Below are 15,443 nucleotides of genomic sequence, written 5' to 3' on the forward strand. Positions count from 1 at the left end.
GGAACTGCAGACACCTTTATTCTCTCCTGGCTGATACAGCAGCCGAAGCAGCAGCCATAATATCACATAACCTAACAGAACCATAAGGTAGCCATAATAGAGCCATACTGTAACATAATGTAGTCTGTCTCCTGGCTGACACAGCAGCCGTAGCAACAGTCATAACTTCACATAACCATAACATAGCCTGCCAGGGCTTTCCAGGTAAAGCTCATATATGCTTAGAGAAAAACAGTAGCCCTTGGCCAAGCGAGTACCTCCTGACGTGCACGCGCAGTGCTAGAAATGAGCTCAGATGTTACATAATTATTGTTTATAAAATTTGGGGCAAGAGAGGGAGGGCCTGACCACGCCATCTTAGCTAATTTGCTCTTTCCCTACAAAAGGGCTTGAGGTAGATGGTGGTGTTTGGACTAGCCTCGAAGCAAGCTGCTGCTTTCTGCTGTTTTAGTCCTTCCTCCAGCTGTTGATTCTGAATCTGGGCCTTCAGGCTTGGTTGTATTCTTCACCTTCTCTAGCAGATCAATGATGACAAATTAAGGCAACGGGTGCACCTTGAACCTGAAGGGCACCTCACCTGTCTGCAGTTCTTCTCTCTTCTTCCTGTAACTGGTGTTCTTTCTTCAGAGAATCAAAGGATAAAGGGTGTTTTTCCACAGTTCTCCATACCTTATCCTCCAACTGGCCTTCTCAAATGAATCTATGCCTTCGGTGTCTTTGTCATGATCTGACTGAAAATCGATAAAGTCTGTTGGGGCATCATAGACATAAGTGTTTGCAATTTGAGACAATTTTCCTCACCCTTGGGGCAGAACAGCTAGTTTTTCCCACTGTTCTTGTGACTTTCAGTAGGTTAATCTGTCAGTCCCTAGATCTACTACCTTTGAGTTTGACTCAAAGTTGACTCTTGCACTTCTCTTCTGCCGTCTTGAAGTCTGGAAAGTGCTTCTTATCCAGAACTGCCTGGAAGACTCACCACAGGACTCTCAGTACCTTCAGAAGTGCCTGTAATCCAGCTGCAGTAAACCATCAAAAGTCCATAGGAGAGCCAGCTGGAGAAGCTGAATTCTTTCCTTGCTTTCAGGTCTAATTAGGCCCAGTTTCAGCCTTGTGACCTGTTTTTAGGTTTGTGGCGTTTACAGCTCTCCAATATGTTTATTTCCAAACTCGACCATCCTTTCTTGATGGGAACAGTGGCCACCGAAGTCCAGAGTGTTTTATTCCATGAACTGGTTTGGATCCGGTTGAATTTGATCCAGTGAAACCAACAGACCCGACCACCAGAGACAGATGAGATTCTGGCCTTTATTAAGTATACACGGTGAACACCTAGTCCTGGCTGTACTTGGCAACCCTCCTTCTGTTTTGATGCCCGCTCCCAGCATGTGTGTACCTTTGACCTACTCTGAGCTGGAGTAAGTGAAGTTGCTCAGTTGTGTCCGACTCCTTGTGATCCCATAGACTGTAGCCTGCCAGGCTCCTCCGGCCATGGAATTTTCCAGGCAAAAGTACTGGAGTGGGTTGCCATTTCCTTCTCCAGGGGATCAGACGCTTTACCGTCTGAGCCACCAGGGAAGCCCACTCTGAGCTCAACTCCTGATCTATTCGAGCGACCTTGTCCTGTCTACAAATGGACAGGCAATAAGATGACTTTAACCCAGAAGCAGCACCTCAGCAAGGGAAATGAAAACATCAAAAGCCAAAGTGACCTAAGGTGTGGCGGCGGCGGCGGTGGTTAGGAGACTGAGTCTCACTGCGGCGGGTTGCACGCCCCCTAGGAGGCGCAGGTGGGCCCCACCCGCCCCCGCGGGGCCGCGCCTGCCGGCCGGAGGAAAAAACCAGATGAGGACCAAAACTCTCCACGCGCAGCTCTTCTCTAGGAGCGGGAGCTGTTCTGAGTGAACCTACGGCCGTTCGGGGATGAGTCTGCGTTGCTTACTTGGCTCGCAGGCCGTGCATTAAATGTTTAAAAATTTATTACTGAGTGTTTTGGTGCCCTTTAAATTTTTCGCTCCAAGAGAGGGCTTAAGTCACGTTATTCCAGCTCACTCTTTTCCTGGACTTTATGTCCTTGCCACATAAGCAGTACTCATCGAATTTATCTCCCAATATTTTTGTACTGAAGTAAAACAAACACAGAAGAGTGAACAAATATTAAACGTATTGCTGAGCTCCCTCACGGTTCTGAAGTTTGCTGCGTGCGTACTCAGTCGCTTCAGTCCCGCGGGACTATTTGACCCTATGGACTGTAGCCAGCCATTGGACTGTAGCCAGCCACTCCATCCATGGGATTCTCTAGGCAAGAATACTGGAGTGGGTTGCCATGCCCTCCTCCAGGGGACCTTCCCGACCCAGGGATCCAACCAGAGACTTCTTTGTCTCCTGCAGGCAGATTCTGTACCGCTGAGCCACTGGGGAAGTTCTATCTTCAGATACCCAACCAAAATAAGTTTTTGTTTTACGACAATCTCTCCTCTTTTTCTGAAGCTCTCTTCCCCAGGGTCTCTTTGTCCTTTCAGGTCCAAGAGATTTCCTGGACAAAAAGACGTCCAGGTCTTCACAATTGAAAAAAATATTTTCCTGGAAGACGGCCTATGACGGCAATGCCGCCTGAATCTCCCAAAGGACCGCTCCTAAGGAGGCCGCCATCTTCCGTGCAGCATCTCAGCTTGCGCATGCGCTCCTGCTTGCCGTACGGCGGAAATGACTTTTTTGTCCTCTCGGCACCCTTACGTCGCAGAGTGGCGGTGTCGAGGTTTGCGCGACGGAAGATTTTTGTCAGAAGTGGGAAGAGGCGAGAGAAGTGTTGCACTGCCCAGGGGTTTTCAAGTTTAGGGCTGGGGGTGGTGATTGTTGCTCGAAAGCTCGGAGGTGCTCGGGTGAATACGGTCCCCCGCTTTGCTGGAAGACGCTGGAACGCGCTCGGAGGTGTGTTTTTGGTGTAAGTGGGCACGTTTTGATGCTGGCTTTAGGAGGCCCTAAAGCATCATTGGGGCTTCCCTAGTAAACTCAGACGGTAAAGCATCCGCCTGCAATGCAGGAGACCCGGGTTTGATCCCTGTATTGGGAAGATTCCCCTGGAGAAGGAAATGGCAACCCACTTCAGTACCCTTGCCTGGAAAGCCCCATGGACAGAGAAGCCTGGCGGGCTAGGTCCATGGGGTCCCAAAGAGTCGGACACGACTGAACGACTAACACAAAGCGTCAATGGAAAGAACTTCGCGCTTTCGCTTCTATCTCTTTAAAAGGTTTTCAGAGAGGTGGAACGCCTAGATTTTAGTCTGGTCTAGGTTCTGCTACCGACCTATTGTGTGTCCTTAGGCTTCTCCCCAAGCCTCAACATCCTCATCTATAAATTGAAGGACATAAAAGAGTCCTTAAGTCACTTTTCAGTCTTTAATTGCAGGTCCATTATGTCATCTGAGCCACAAAGCCTTGGGGGTTAATATCGTGGCCTCATTTTAGAAGAAAGACATTGAGTCCCAGGGTGCACAGAAAACCACTGAAGGGTTTCAGACCTTGAGACTGGAAGATTATGCTGTAACTCCATGATCAGGCCTCCTTTGTGTATTTCTGGATCACCTGAAACTGGCCTATAGCAGTTACTAAAAAAGATTTGAATGGGTGGATGAATCAATCTGCATGTCCGGGCCAATGTCCCAAGCAGATCTGGTCTCTCTCTGCCTCTCCCATGTATTAACAAGTATAACTCTTCTCCAGGTGTATCCTGTTCTTTACCTGACTGGGGACTCCAAATCTAGTTCTGTCATTTTCAACTTTAACAGATAAACATGGAGGCACCTCCAGTCACCATGATGCCTGTCACCGGGGGCACCATTAACATGATGGAGTACCTGCTGCAGGGTAAGTGAACTAGGGAGCTTGAATTACCTGTTTTCCTGTTTTCTGTTTCAGTTTCCATGGAGATGAGAGGCTGTTATATAAAGGCTACCTGCATAATTTCTGGCACCCTTTTATTCCCCAATTTACTTTTAATTATGGTCACAAATACATAACATTAAGTTTACCATATTAAACATTTTTAAGCATACAGTTAAGTAATATTAGGTATATCACATTGTTTTATAGCTAATCTCTAGAACTTTTTCATCTTGCAGAATTGAAATTCTATTCCTGTTAAACACTAATTCCTCCTTTCCCCCTCGACCCAGGCCTTGGCAACAACCTTTCTACTTGATGTTTCTAATTTTGACAACTTTAGATAACCTCATAGGAGTGGAAGCATTCAGTATTTGTCTTTTTATTACTGGCTTATTTCACTTAGTATAATGTCCTCAACATTAATGCTTTAGCATGTGAGAGAATCTCCTTTAAAAAATCTGAATAATGTTCAACTGTATGTACATACCACATTTTCTTTATTCATTTCTCTGTCAGACAGTTGGATTGCTACTACCCAAATGGTTATCATAGATAATGCTCAGTGAACATGGGTGTGCACATACCTCTTCAAGATCTTGCTTTGAATTCTTTAGGAGTGAATGCCCAGAAGTGAGATTAATAGATCATATGGTAATGTTATGATACCATTATTAGTTCCATCTTCTAGATCAGGAAATAGAAGTGAAGTAACTTTCCCAGATGAGAAAACTCAAGACCCAGGGAGGGTTATGATTTTCAGGAGATCATTTAATCTTTAGTGGAAGAATTTAGACTTTAATTCAGATCATCCATTTAGTAACTTACTATGAACAAAATAGGATTGTTAATTTCACTCCTCAAGCTGCCTCTACTTCAGTCTTTCCCATCTCAGTAAGTGCCGCTGTCAGGCATCAGTTGCTTAAGCCATGCATTCAGGAATCAATCTCAGAGAAAAGAAAATAGAGTCTATGGGGTCGCACAGAGTCAGACATGACTGAAGCGACTTAGCAGCAGCAGCAGCAGCATGGCATGCAGGATCTTAGTTCCTGAACCAGGGATGAAACCTGGGTCCCCTGCATTGGGAGCACCAAGTCCTAACCACTGGATGACCAAGGAATTCCTGTGAACAGTCAACTTAGATTTCTAGATCTAGTCATCTAGATTTCCGTTTCTGTCCTTTTGCCATATTTGCTTTATCTTTTTCCTTTTGCCGTTTTTGAAGACGGTTTCAGATCTCATAACATTTTACCCCCAAACACTTTCAATATACATCTCTAAAAAAGCAAGCGTATTGTCCATAATAACCCTGCTGCTGCTACTGCTGCTAAGTCACTTCAGTCGTGTCCAATTCTGTGCAACCCCATAGACGGCAGCCCACCAGGCTCCCCCGTCCTTGGGATTCTCCAGGCAAGAACACTGGAGTGGGTTGCCATTTCCTTCTCCAATGCATGAAAGTGAAAAGCGAAAGTGAAGTCGCTCAGTCGTGTCCGACTAGCATTGACCCCATGGACTGCAGCCTACCAGGCTCCTTTGTCCATGGGATTTGCCAGGCAAGAGTACTGGAGTGGGGTGCCATTGCCTTCTCCATTGATAATTGCAATACTATCATTATTACCTGAAAAAGTCATAGTATATTTTTAATATCATCTAATATCTAATTCATATTCAAAAGCTTCCTCCATCTTGTGTTTTGATCCAGGGCATAATATCGTCTCATGCATTACATATGAAAACTGTATCTCTTAAGCCTTTTTTAACTTGGACCCGCCTCCCCTCACTCCCACTTTTTTTCATGTGACCCTGTCTGGTTGAAGCGTCCATACCAGTTTTCCTGGAGTGATCTTTTTAAAATGTAAATCCAGTCATATCTTTCCTTGTTGCATGGAGAATACACTGTGGAGCTAATAACTGTCCAGTGGCCTTACAATAAAATACAGCCTTTAGCATGGGCGACACATAAGGCCTGCCTGCTTTGGCCCATCCCGAATACTTATTTCGTGATCATCTTCCGTCTTGCTTACCATACTTCAGCCACACTGAGATCTTTTCATTTCTTTGCATTCCCCAAGCTCTTTCCTACCTCTGATCCCCTGGCCTCTATACTTTGTTCCAGCCCTTCATATAGCCATCTCATATTTATCCCTCAGGCCTCAACTCAGTTGTCATTCCCTTAGAAATCTTCTCTGACTACTCCAAGCCCTCAAAGATGTCTCCTCTTCTCCACCCATACCGGTTGCTCTCTATTCCATACCCCGTTTATCTCTTATTTGTTTACTTATTTCCATTTATCTCTTGTTTATTGGTTTACTTATTTATTTTTTTTGTTTCCCCCACTAAACTATAATCTCTGGGCAGGCCAGGCCCCCTACTTCTTAGCATGGTGCCATTCAGTAAGTGTAAGTATATGAACCAGCACTTAACAAAGCTCCTTAAATGTCTGAAGAATGAAAAAACACACGTCTGACACTGTACTGAATGTAGGACCCACTCCCTACTCCTGTGATCTGTCCTATGATAACTGGGACCCACTCTGTTGCTTTTCCAAAAATTCAATCATTTGAGTACCACTGTCAATATTTACTGTAGTTACAGTAGTATATTTTTATTTACTTTAACAGATTTAGTCAATAAAGGAATATGTTCCTCTCATTGGAGTATCAGCAGTAGAGAAAGAAAGATGATTAAAAAGTCAATACATTGATATGTTGAAAGATGACTAAAGACTTGATGTGATAAGCTAAAGAAAAATAAAGCAGAAAAGTGAAAAGAGATTGGAGGGAAATACGCTATTCTATTGGAGAAGAAAATGGCCACCCACTCTAGTATTCTTGCCTGGAAAATCCCATGGACAGAGGAGCCTGGCAGGCTACAGTCCGTGGGGTTGCAGAGTCGGACACGACTGAGCAACTAACACACACACATGCTGTTTTATTTATTATTTTTTGTCTTATATAAAATAATATATATATTATTTTATAATAGAATGGAATAAAATAGTTATTCTAGGTAGATACTGTTGCCTATTAAATCCCAAAGTCTGCTAGAGGTTAGCATTACTAAACAAGGCCTAACTTCTAGTACCAAATAAGACAGTGCAAAAAATTGAAAAGAGATTAACTTGTTATATAATATCTTGGCAGTGTAACCTCTCTAAAATCTCATATATTGGGCCTATGGTTTTGGCACCCCACTCCAGTACTCTCGCCTGGAAAATCCCATGGACGCAGGGGCCTGGTAGGCTGCAGTCCATGGGGTCGCTGAGAGTTGGACACGACTCAGTGACTTCACTTTCACTTTTCACTTCCATGCATTGGAGAAGGAAATGGCAACCCACTCCAGTGTTCTTGCCTGGAGAATCCCAGGGACAGCGGAACCTGGTGGGCTGCCGTCTATGGAGTCGCACAGAGTCGGACACAACTGAAGTGACTTAGCAGCAGCAGCAGCAGCAGCATGGTTTACAAAACACTACACTAAATTATTTTGGTTTTTTCAGTCTTTTGCTAATTCCATTACCCAAAATGAAAGATGGAACTCAATAGTGCTTTTTTCCTTCTTCAGGAAGCGTTTTAGATCACAGCTTGGAAAGCCTCATCCACCGCCTTCGTGGTTTATGTGACAACATGGAACCCGAGACTTTTGTTGACCACGAGATGGTATTCCTCCTTAAGGGCCAGCAGGCCAGTCCATTTGTTTTAAGGGCCCGACGCTCTCTGGATAGGGCAGGGGCACCCTGGCATCTTCGCTACCTGGGACAGCCAGAGATGGGAGACAAGAACCGCCATGCCCTGGTGCGTAACTGCGTGGACATTGCAACATCTGAGAACCTCACTGACTTCCTCATGGAAATGGGATTTCGCATGGACCACGAGTTTGTTGCCAGGGGACACTTGTTCCGGAAAGGCATCATGAAGATCGTGGTGTACAAGATCTTCCGCATCCTGGTGCCAGGGAACACGGACAACACTGAGGCCTTGTCACTGTCCTATCTCGTGGAACTAAGTGTTGTTGCACCAGCTGGGCAGGACATGGTCTCTGATGACATGAGGAACTTTGCGGAGCAGCTGAAACCTCTGGTTCACCTAGAGAAAATAGACCCCAAAAGGCTCATGTGACTAAGACAATCTGTCCACCACTGGGGCTTGTCCTCAGCTGTTACAAGAAAAGATGTTATAATTGCCCCATTTCACCACCGCCAGCCATGCATTCTTCCCTCAGGATGGAAGCCGGTGAGAACTCTGTTGGTTCTTTGCACTGGTTTCCTCATATGGCCAGTTCACTTTTGTGACAGCCTTTCTAACTTAAACGCTAAGAATAGCATGGAGAATCTAGATCATCCTTCTGCAGGAATAGGGGAAACTGGAATAAAGTAGCTTTCGGGAAGAAAACTTTTTGTGTATAAGGTTTGTAAAATAGAGACCAAGTTTGTATTGTGCAGTAATAAAAGCTGTAAGGAGAAATGTCTACCATTCTGATTCTTTACCGTACTACCCTACTAATTTGGGATGGACTCATTACCAACTGGAGCAAATATATGACAGTGTTTTGTTTAAATTTGGTAGATGATAGATAGCTTTTACCTTTTGTACGAGTAGCAGGTGTTTGTTGTTGAAAAAAATTAAATACAGACAAAAATAAGGAAGATAATGTATAATCTTATTATTTAAAGAGATGTGCTGGGTTTTTTGTTTTTTGTTTTTCCTTTTGGTGTGCCTCATGCACAGCATGCAGGAATTTAGTTCCCAAACCAGAGATTAAACCCATGCCCCTTGTAGTAGAAGCAGTTTCTTAACCACTGGACTACCAGGGAAGTCCTGAGATGTATAGTTTCTATTTTGTTTTATATTTTTCTAGGCTTTATTTTGGAGAAGGCAGTGGCACCCCACTCCAGTACTCTTGCCTGGAAAATCCCATGGATTGCGGAGCCTGGTAGGCTGCAGTCCATGGGGTTGCTAAGAGTGGGACACGACTGAGCGACTTCCCTTTCACTTTTCACTTTCATGCATTGGAGAGGGAAATGGCAACCCACTCCAGTGTTCTTGCCTGGAGAATCCCAGGGACGGGGAGCCTGGTGGGCTTCCATCTATGGGGTCGCATAGAGTCGGACACGACTGAAGCGACTTAGCAGCAGCAGCAGCAGGCTTTATTTTTGGAGAAGGCAATGGCAACCCACTCCAGTACTCTTGCCTGGAAAATCCCATGGATAGAGGAGCCCGGTAGGCTGCAGAGTCGGCTAAGAGTCGGACACGACTGAGCGACTTCACTTTCACTTTTCACTCTCATGCACTGGAGAAGGAAATGGCAACCCACTCCAGTGTTCTTGCTTGGAGAGTCCCAGGGATGGGTGAGCCTGGTGGGCTGCCACCTATGGGGTCGAACAGAGTCGGACACAACTGAGGTGACTTAGCAGCAGCAGCAGCAGGCTTTATTTTTAGAAATGTATGTATGTGAGATATATTTTAGAAAAATACTCTGTATATACTGGTTTATAATCATTTTTTTAAATCAGTAACATTTTTCCAGGATATTAGGCTACAATGTTCCTCTGCTTAAAAAAGTTTTTATTGAGTTATTATGTGCCAGTGTTATCCTAAGTGCTTTCAGTTCAGTTTAGTTCAGTCGCTCAGTCGTGTCCAACTCTTTGCGACCCCATGAATCACAGCACGCCAGGCCTCCCTGTCCATCACCAACTCCCGGAGTTCACTCAGACTCACGTCCAACGAGTCAGTGATGCCATCCAGCCATCTCATCCTCTGTCATCCCCTTCTCCTCCTGCCCCCAATCCCTCTCATCATCAGAGTCTTTTCCAGTGAGTCAACTCTTTGCATGAGGTGGCCAAAGTATTGGAGTTTCAGCTTCAGCATGAGTCCTTCCAAAGAACACCCAGGGCTGATCTCCTTTAGGATGAACTGGTCGGATCTCCTTGCAGTCCAAGGGACTCTCAAGAGTCTTCTCCAACACCACAGTTCAAAAGCATCAATTCTTTGGTACTCAGCTTTCTTCACAGTCCAACTCTTGCATCCATACATGACCACTGGAAAAACCATAGCCTTGACTAGACGGACCTTTGTTGGCAAAGTAATATCTCTGCTTTTCAATATGCTATCTAGGTTGGCCATAACTTTCCTTCCAAGGAGTAAGCGTCTTTTAATGTCATGGCTGCAATCACCATCTGCAGTGATTTTAGGTATTTTTATTAATTTAATCCTCACAACGACCCATATTTTACACAGAAATGAGGTGCAGAGAGAGTAATTAGCTTTCCCTGAGCAATTCAGCTACAAATGAGCAAAGCTTATAGTTAAATATTGATAATTGTAATTATTATTTGTATCCTATCATTAGGATTTTCCAAAACTTAATTGTTTCCTGTACTTTGGGATTTTTAGATAGATTCCATATTTTTGCTTTTATAAACTATCCAGTGTTGCTAGTACTTTTAATTAGATATTTTTTCTCATGTGTGATCATTCTTTAGGATAAATTCCAGGGAACTGCTGGGTCAGAGAGTATGCACTGTTTTAAGCCTTCTGCCATGTATTGCCAAATGCCTTCCAGAAATGTTCCAGTTTTCACTCCTCCCAGTTGTAAATGAGGTTTCTAACACAGTTGCCAAAACTGGGTGTGACCATGATAACACATTTTTCCCATTTGATGTTAAATAGTGACTGGTTTTAATTAAAAAAAAAAAAACATGATCAGTGAGATTTAAATTTTTATGTTTATTGGACGTTTTTTTCCTTACATGAATTTTCTTTTCTTCATTGTTCATCTTATCTTTATTTGTAAAGAGCTTTTATATAATTTCCCATTTATCATTTGACTTAATGAATTTTTTAAAACAGTTCTGAGTGAGATAAATGGGGGTTATTTTACTACCTGTAGAGTTTTTAATACCTGTAGAGTCGCACTACTGAGCGACTTCACTTTCACTCTTCACTTTCATGCATTGGAGAAGGAAATGGCAACCCACTCCAGTGTTCTTGCCTTGAGAATCCCAGGGATGGGGGAGCCTGGTGGGCTGCTGTCTGTGGGGTCGCACAGAGTCGGACATGACTGAAGCGACTTAGCAGCTTAGCAGCAGCAGAGTTTTTAATACACTGGAGACAGTTTGGCTTGCTAAAAATTGTAGGTCACTCAAAATTTTCATTTTCTTCTGGAACCTTCCACTTAAATAACACCCCAGTTGACCAACATTTGACAAATCATAATTCTCGTTGGACCTCAGTTTGCCAAGATTATATGAATACTCTGTTAAGAAAACCTATCCAGAGTTGACCTAAATGGTAAGGATGATATTACCTGATTTAAGGGTAAAATCAAATATACGATAGCTTCCAAGTTGATTAGGTGGCTATTTCTCTGGTTCTGGGATCCTTTTCTTGACTTAACCTTCCATATTTTCTTTTTTTTTTTTTTTTAACCTTCCATATTTTCAACTGAAGCTTTTACTGGCTTCAGTTGCATCAGTTCAGTTGCTCAGTTGTGTCTGACTCTGCGACCCCAGGAACTGCAGCATGCCAGGCTTCCCTGTCCTTCACCAACTCCTGGAGCTTTCTCAAACTCATGTTCATCAAGCCAGTGATGCCATCCAACCATCTCATCCTCTGTTGTCCCCTTTCTTTTCCTGCCTTCAATCTCCCAGCATCAGGGTCTTTTCCAGTGAGTCAGTTCTTCCCATCAGGTGGCCAAAGTATTGGAGCTTCAGCTTCAGCATCAGTCCTCCCAATGAGTATTCAGGACTGACTTCCTTTAGGATTTACTGGTTTGATCTCCTTTCAGTCCAAGGGACTCTCAAGAGTCTTCTCCAAAACTACAATTTAAAAGCATCAATTCTTTGGCCCTCAGCTTTCTTTATGGTCCAACTCTCACATCCATACATGACTACTGGAAAAACCATAGGTTTGACTAGGTGGACCTTTGTTGGCAAAGTAATGTCTCTGCTTTTTAATATGCTGTCTAGGTTTGTCATAGCTTTTCTTCCAAGGAGCAAGCATCTTGTAATTTCATGGCTGCAGTCACCATCTGCAGTGATTTTGGAGCCCAGGAAAATAAAGTCTCTCACTATTTCCATTGTTTCTCCATCCATTTGCCATGAAGTGATGGGACCCGATGCCATGGTCTCAGTTTTCTGAATGTTGAGTTTTAAGCCAATTTTTTCACTCTCTTCTTTCACTTTCATCAAGAGGCTCTTCAGTTCCTCTTCACTTTCTGCCATAAGAGTGGTGTCATCTGCATATCTGAGGTTATTGATATTTTTCCCAGCAATCTTGATTCCAGCTTGTGCTTCATCCAGCCTGGCATTCCACATGATGTACTCTGCATATAAGTTAAATAAGCAGGGTGACAATATACAGCCTTGATGTACCCTTTTCCCAATTTGAAACCAGTCCATGTTCCATGTCCAGGTCTAACTGTTGCTTCAGTTGCATGAGTAAATCTTGTTCCTCCTTTCATAACATATTAGCAAGATAATTCAAGCAGGCCCCTTTCTTATTTTGTAGTCATCCACTTAATTCCTAAACTCAACTCTTTATTATAGGCACCCATTCATATATGTTCAATGTATGTCTCTGATGCTTGTCTTATAAACTATGTAGTTATGTAAGCATATTCACATTAGTGATGTGCAATAAATGTTCCTCTTCTTTTTAAAGTTGTTATTGCTTTTGTGATATTCTCTTGTTGCTATTCATAAACCTAACTTACAACTTTGAACTTGCATAGGCTTTCATATTACCAGTAATATTAGTACTTAAATAGTGCTTAACTTTGCCAACAAAGGTCCATATAGTCAAAGCTATGGTTTTTCTAGTAGTCATGTATGTATGAGAGTTGGACCATAAAGAAAGCTGAGCACTGAAGAATCAATGCCTTCAAATTCTGATGCTGGAGAAGACTCTTGAGAGTCCCTTGGACTGCAAGGAGATCAAACCAGTCAATCCTAAAGGAAATCAACCCTGGATATTCACTGGAAGGATTGATGATGAAGCTGAAGCTTCCGATATTTTGGCCACCTGATGCGAAGAGCCGACTCATTGGAAAAGACCCTGATGCTGGGAAAGAGTGAAGGCAAAAGGAGAAGGGGAGCAGAAGATGAGATGGTTAGATAGCATCACTGACTCAATGGACATGAATCTGAGCAAACTCTGGGAGATAGTGAAGGACAGGGAAGCCTGGCGTGCTGCAGTCCATGGGGTTGCAGAGTTGGATATGACTTAGCGACTGAACAACAATGCTTCACTCTGTTTCAGATGCTTTAAATGTTTTAAATCATATACTTCTCCCAACAACCCTATGATATTTTTACTCCCATTTTGTAGATAAGAATGAGGCACAGATAACTCAAATTTCTACTTCCACTGTAAGTGTTGGAGCCTGCATTTGAACTTGAACAGTCTAGCTTCAGAATCCAGGCACGTAAGTACTGTGCATCTACCACATTTGTACTCATTCACTCTTTTGATGATAGAAACCTAGGTTGCTGTCAACACTCTGTTACTATTAAAATTGCAAAAATAAGCAAGCTTGTATATTGACATGTATGTACACTATGTAATTGGGAAGGCTCTACACTATGTAATTGGGAAGGCTCAATTTTGCCAAAAATGATCAGGTTGCTTTTCAGAATGCTGTGCTATTTACCTTACTATCACAGTACACAAGAAATCTTAATGACCACATCCTCATCACTCTTCAGTGTTACCATTTTTCTAATTTTGCCAGTATTTTATGTAAGTGTGAAGATTTTTTAAATATGTAACAAGCAAAATTATTTATCAATAAACTTTTAAGTAATTTCACATTCTAATGCCTTTTCACTGCCAATCGCCTTAATTCCTCCATTTGAGTCATACTGTTCAAGATAACCCTTTCAAAAAGAATTTTTGCTCAGTCTAGTTTTTCAGTTGGTCTTCTTTGATATTCAGTGGAATAGGGACACACTTCAAAATTCCCCAGCTGTGGTCTTGGAGATTCAATTTCCTCAAGCAATTAGCTATGGACTATGTTTAGGGTCAGAGGAGATGGATCTGTCTGGTTCTGAATTTTAGACATCCTCTAAACATGCATTAAGTTCAAATCAGATTTACTCTTAAGCTATCACACCTCAGAACAGTACAGGTGGGGCTTCCTTGATGGCTCAGTGGTAAAGAATCTGCCTGCCAATGCAGGATACACGAGTTCAATCCGTGATCCAGGAAGATCCCACGTGCTACAGAGCAACTAAGCCCATGTGCCTCAACTTTTAAGCCTGTGCCCTAGAGCCCGGGGGCCCCAACTACTGAAGCCCTGGAGGCCTAGAGCTTGTACTCTGCAACAAGAGAAGCCACTGCAGTGAGAAGCTCGGGCACCAAAACTAGAGAGTAACCCCTGTTCTCCACAACTAGAGAAAGACCCAGCACAGCCAAAAATAAATAAATAAAGTTCTTTAAAAAAAATAAGCTATTAAAAAAATAAGAATAGTACAGATCATTGGGATATGGTAATTCATTTTTAAAGTTCATACCCTCAAAATAAAAGCCTAAAAAAGGAAGCCATCTTTGTTTCATGTCAACATTAAAATTAGAGTACTAAATCAATGTAGTTGGTAATTTCCTTCATATTTTAAGCTTTTAAATGATCAAATCTATAGTCCTGGAAGCAACCTTTGTGTTTATCAATACCTCCACCACTTGAATCTCTTTCAGGTATCATGATCCTTCTTATCTGTCTCAAAACTCATACTAAACAATGAGTTCTGGGCTGCAGAAGAGCATTCTTTTCTCACCTGTCTTTGTCCACAGATTAAACAAACAAAAAAAAATGCAAGTGCTATTGATTTTTGCTAGTCTGGTAGCGGTAAAGTGGGAGTTCTCAGCTGTTTTGATTTGTATTTCTCTGATTATAATTAAAGTTGACACTTTCATTTTTCTGTATGCTTAGTATGTGAAAAAATACTAAAGTATTTATATATCCTTTGCTTGTTTTTCTATTTGATTTCTTGTTGATTTGTAGTGATTGTATATTCTAGACATTATTCCTTGTTTATTAACATTCATTTATTTATTTGGCTGCTCTGGGTCTTAGCTGCCTCACACTGGATTTTCAATCTTTGCTGCCACATGCAGGATCTAGTTCTCTGACCAAGGACTGAACCTGGGCCCCCTGCATCGAGAGGGTGGTGTCTTAACCACTGGACCACCAGGGAAGTCCCTCCTTGTTTAAACACTGCAGATACCTTCTCCCAGTCTGCAACCTTCATGCAAATTTGTTATGTCATTAATTTAGTAGATGTCCTAAATTTTGACCTTAGAATTTGGAGTCTTATTTTGGAAGTCTTTATTTATACCTGGGTAACAGAGAGTTTCCTGTACTGTCTAATAATAGCTTTATAGTTTTAACTTTCACATTTAGGGAAAAATTCAGCTTTTTTCTCTACACAGTGAATTCATTTTTCTATTACCAAAGGAAAAACAATCGTTCCAGTGTTTCATGATGTCACTTTTATCACATGTTAAGTTCCCATTTCTAGGCTCTCCATTCCATTCCATTGGTCATTTTCTCTGTTTCAGTGTCGACACAAT

The 15,443-nt window shown here is 42.5% G+C and overlaps 1 protein-coding gene and 1 non-coding gene across 5 annotated transcripts; one reads left to right on the top strand and one right to left on the bottom strand.

The window, feature by feature from the left end:
* The first annotated feature begins 2,777 nt into the window (after window positions 1-2,777).
* On the top strand, window positions 2,778-8,339 carry MED18 (mediator complex subunit 18). Of its 4 annotated transcripts, none has more exons than XM_086331502.1 (3): window positions 2,778-2,941; window positions 3,721-3,864; window positions 7,441-8,339. In XM_086331502.1, exons 2-3 carry the CDS (start codon window positions 3,792-3,794, stop codon window positions 7,992-7,994), a joined length of 627 nt encoding a protein of 208 aa, XP_086187628.1. In that variant the 5' UTR covers window positions 2,778-2,941; window positions 3,721-3,791; the 3' UTR covers window positions 7,995-8,339. The 4 variants fall into 4 exon arrangements, with proteins under 4 accessions (XP_086187628.1, XP_086187647.1, XP_086187617.1 ...); XM_086331521.1 differs by having other exon boundaries at window positions 3,786-3,864; XM_086331491.1 differs by having other exon boundaries at window positions 2,778-2,928.
* A 6,232-nt stretch (window positions 8,340-14,571) lies between these two features.
* Window positions 14,572-14,687, bottom strand: LOC147377515 (small nucleolar RNA SNORA40). The gene has a single exon (XR_015153965.1). It is a non-coding gene; the product is annotated as a small nucleolar RNA SNORA40 (small nucleolar RNA).
* Window positions 14,688-15,443: the final 756 nt, after the last annotated feature.

Source organism: Bos grunniens, chromosome 2 (genome assembly GCF_055505025.1).
Source record: "Bos grunniens cultivar Pamir isolate PY7600 chromosome 2, Bosgru_T2T1.0, whole genome shotgun sequence".
Classification (NCBI taxonomy): Eukaryota; Metazoa; Chordata; class Mammalia; order Artiodactyla; family Bovidae; genus Bos; species Bos grunniens.

What these genes read in the sequence shown, in the direction of transcription:
- MED18 (XM_086331502.1), top strand. Translation starts at nt 3,792, where the DNA reads ATGGAGGCACCTCCAGTCACCATGATGCCTGTCACCGGGGGCACCATT. An exon ending in GATGGAGTACCTGCTGCAGG is followed by an intron (nt 3,865 to 7,440) that starts GTAAGTGAACTA and finishes TTCCTTCTTCAG; the next exon opens with GAAGCGTTTTAGATCACAGC.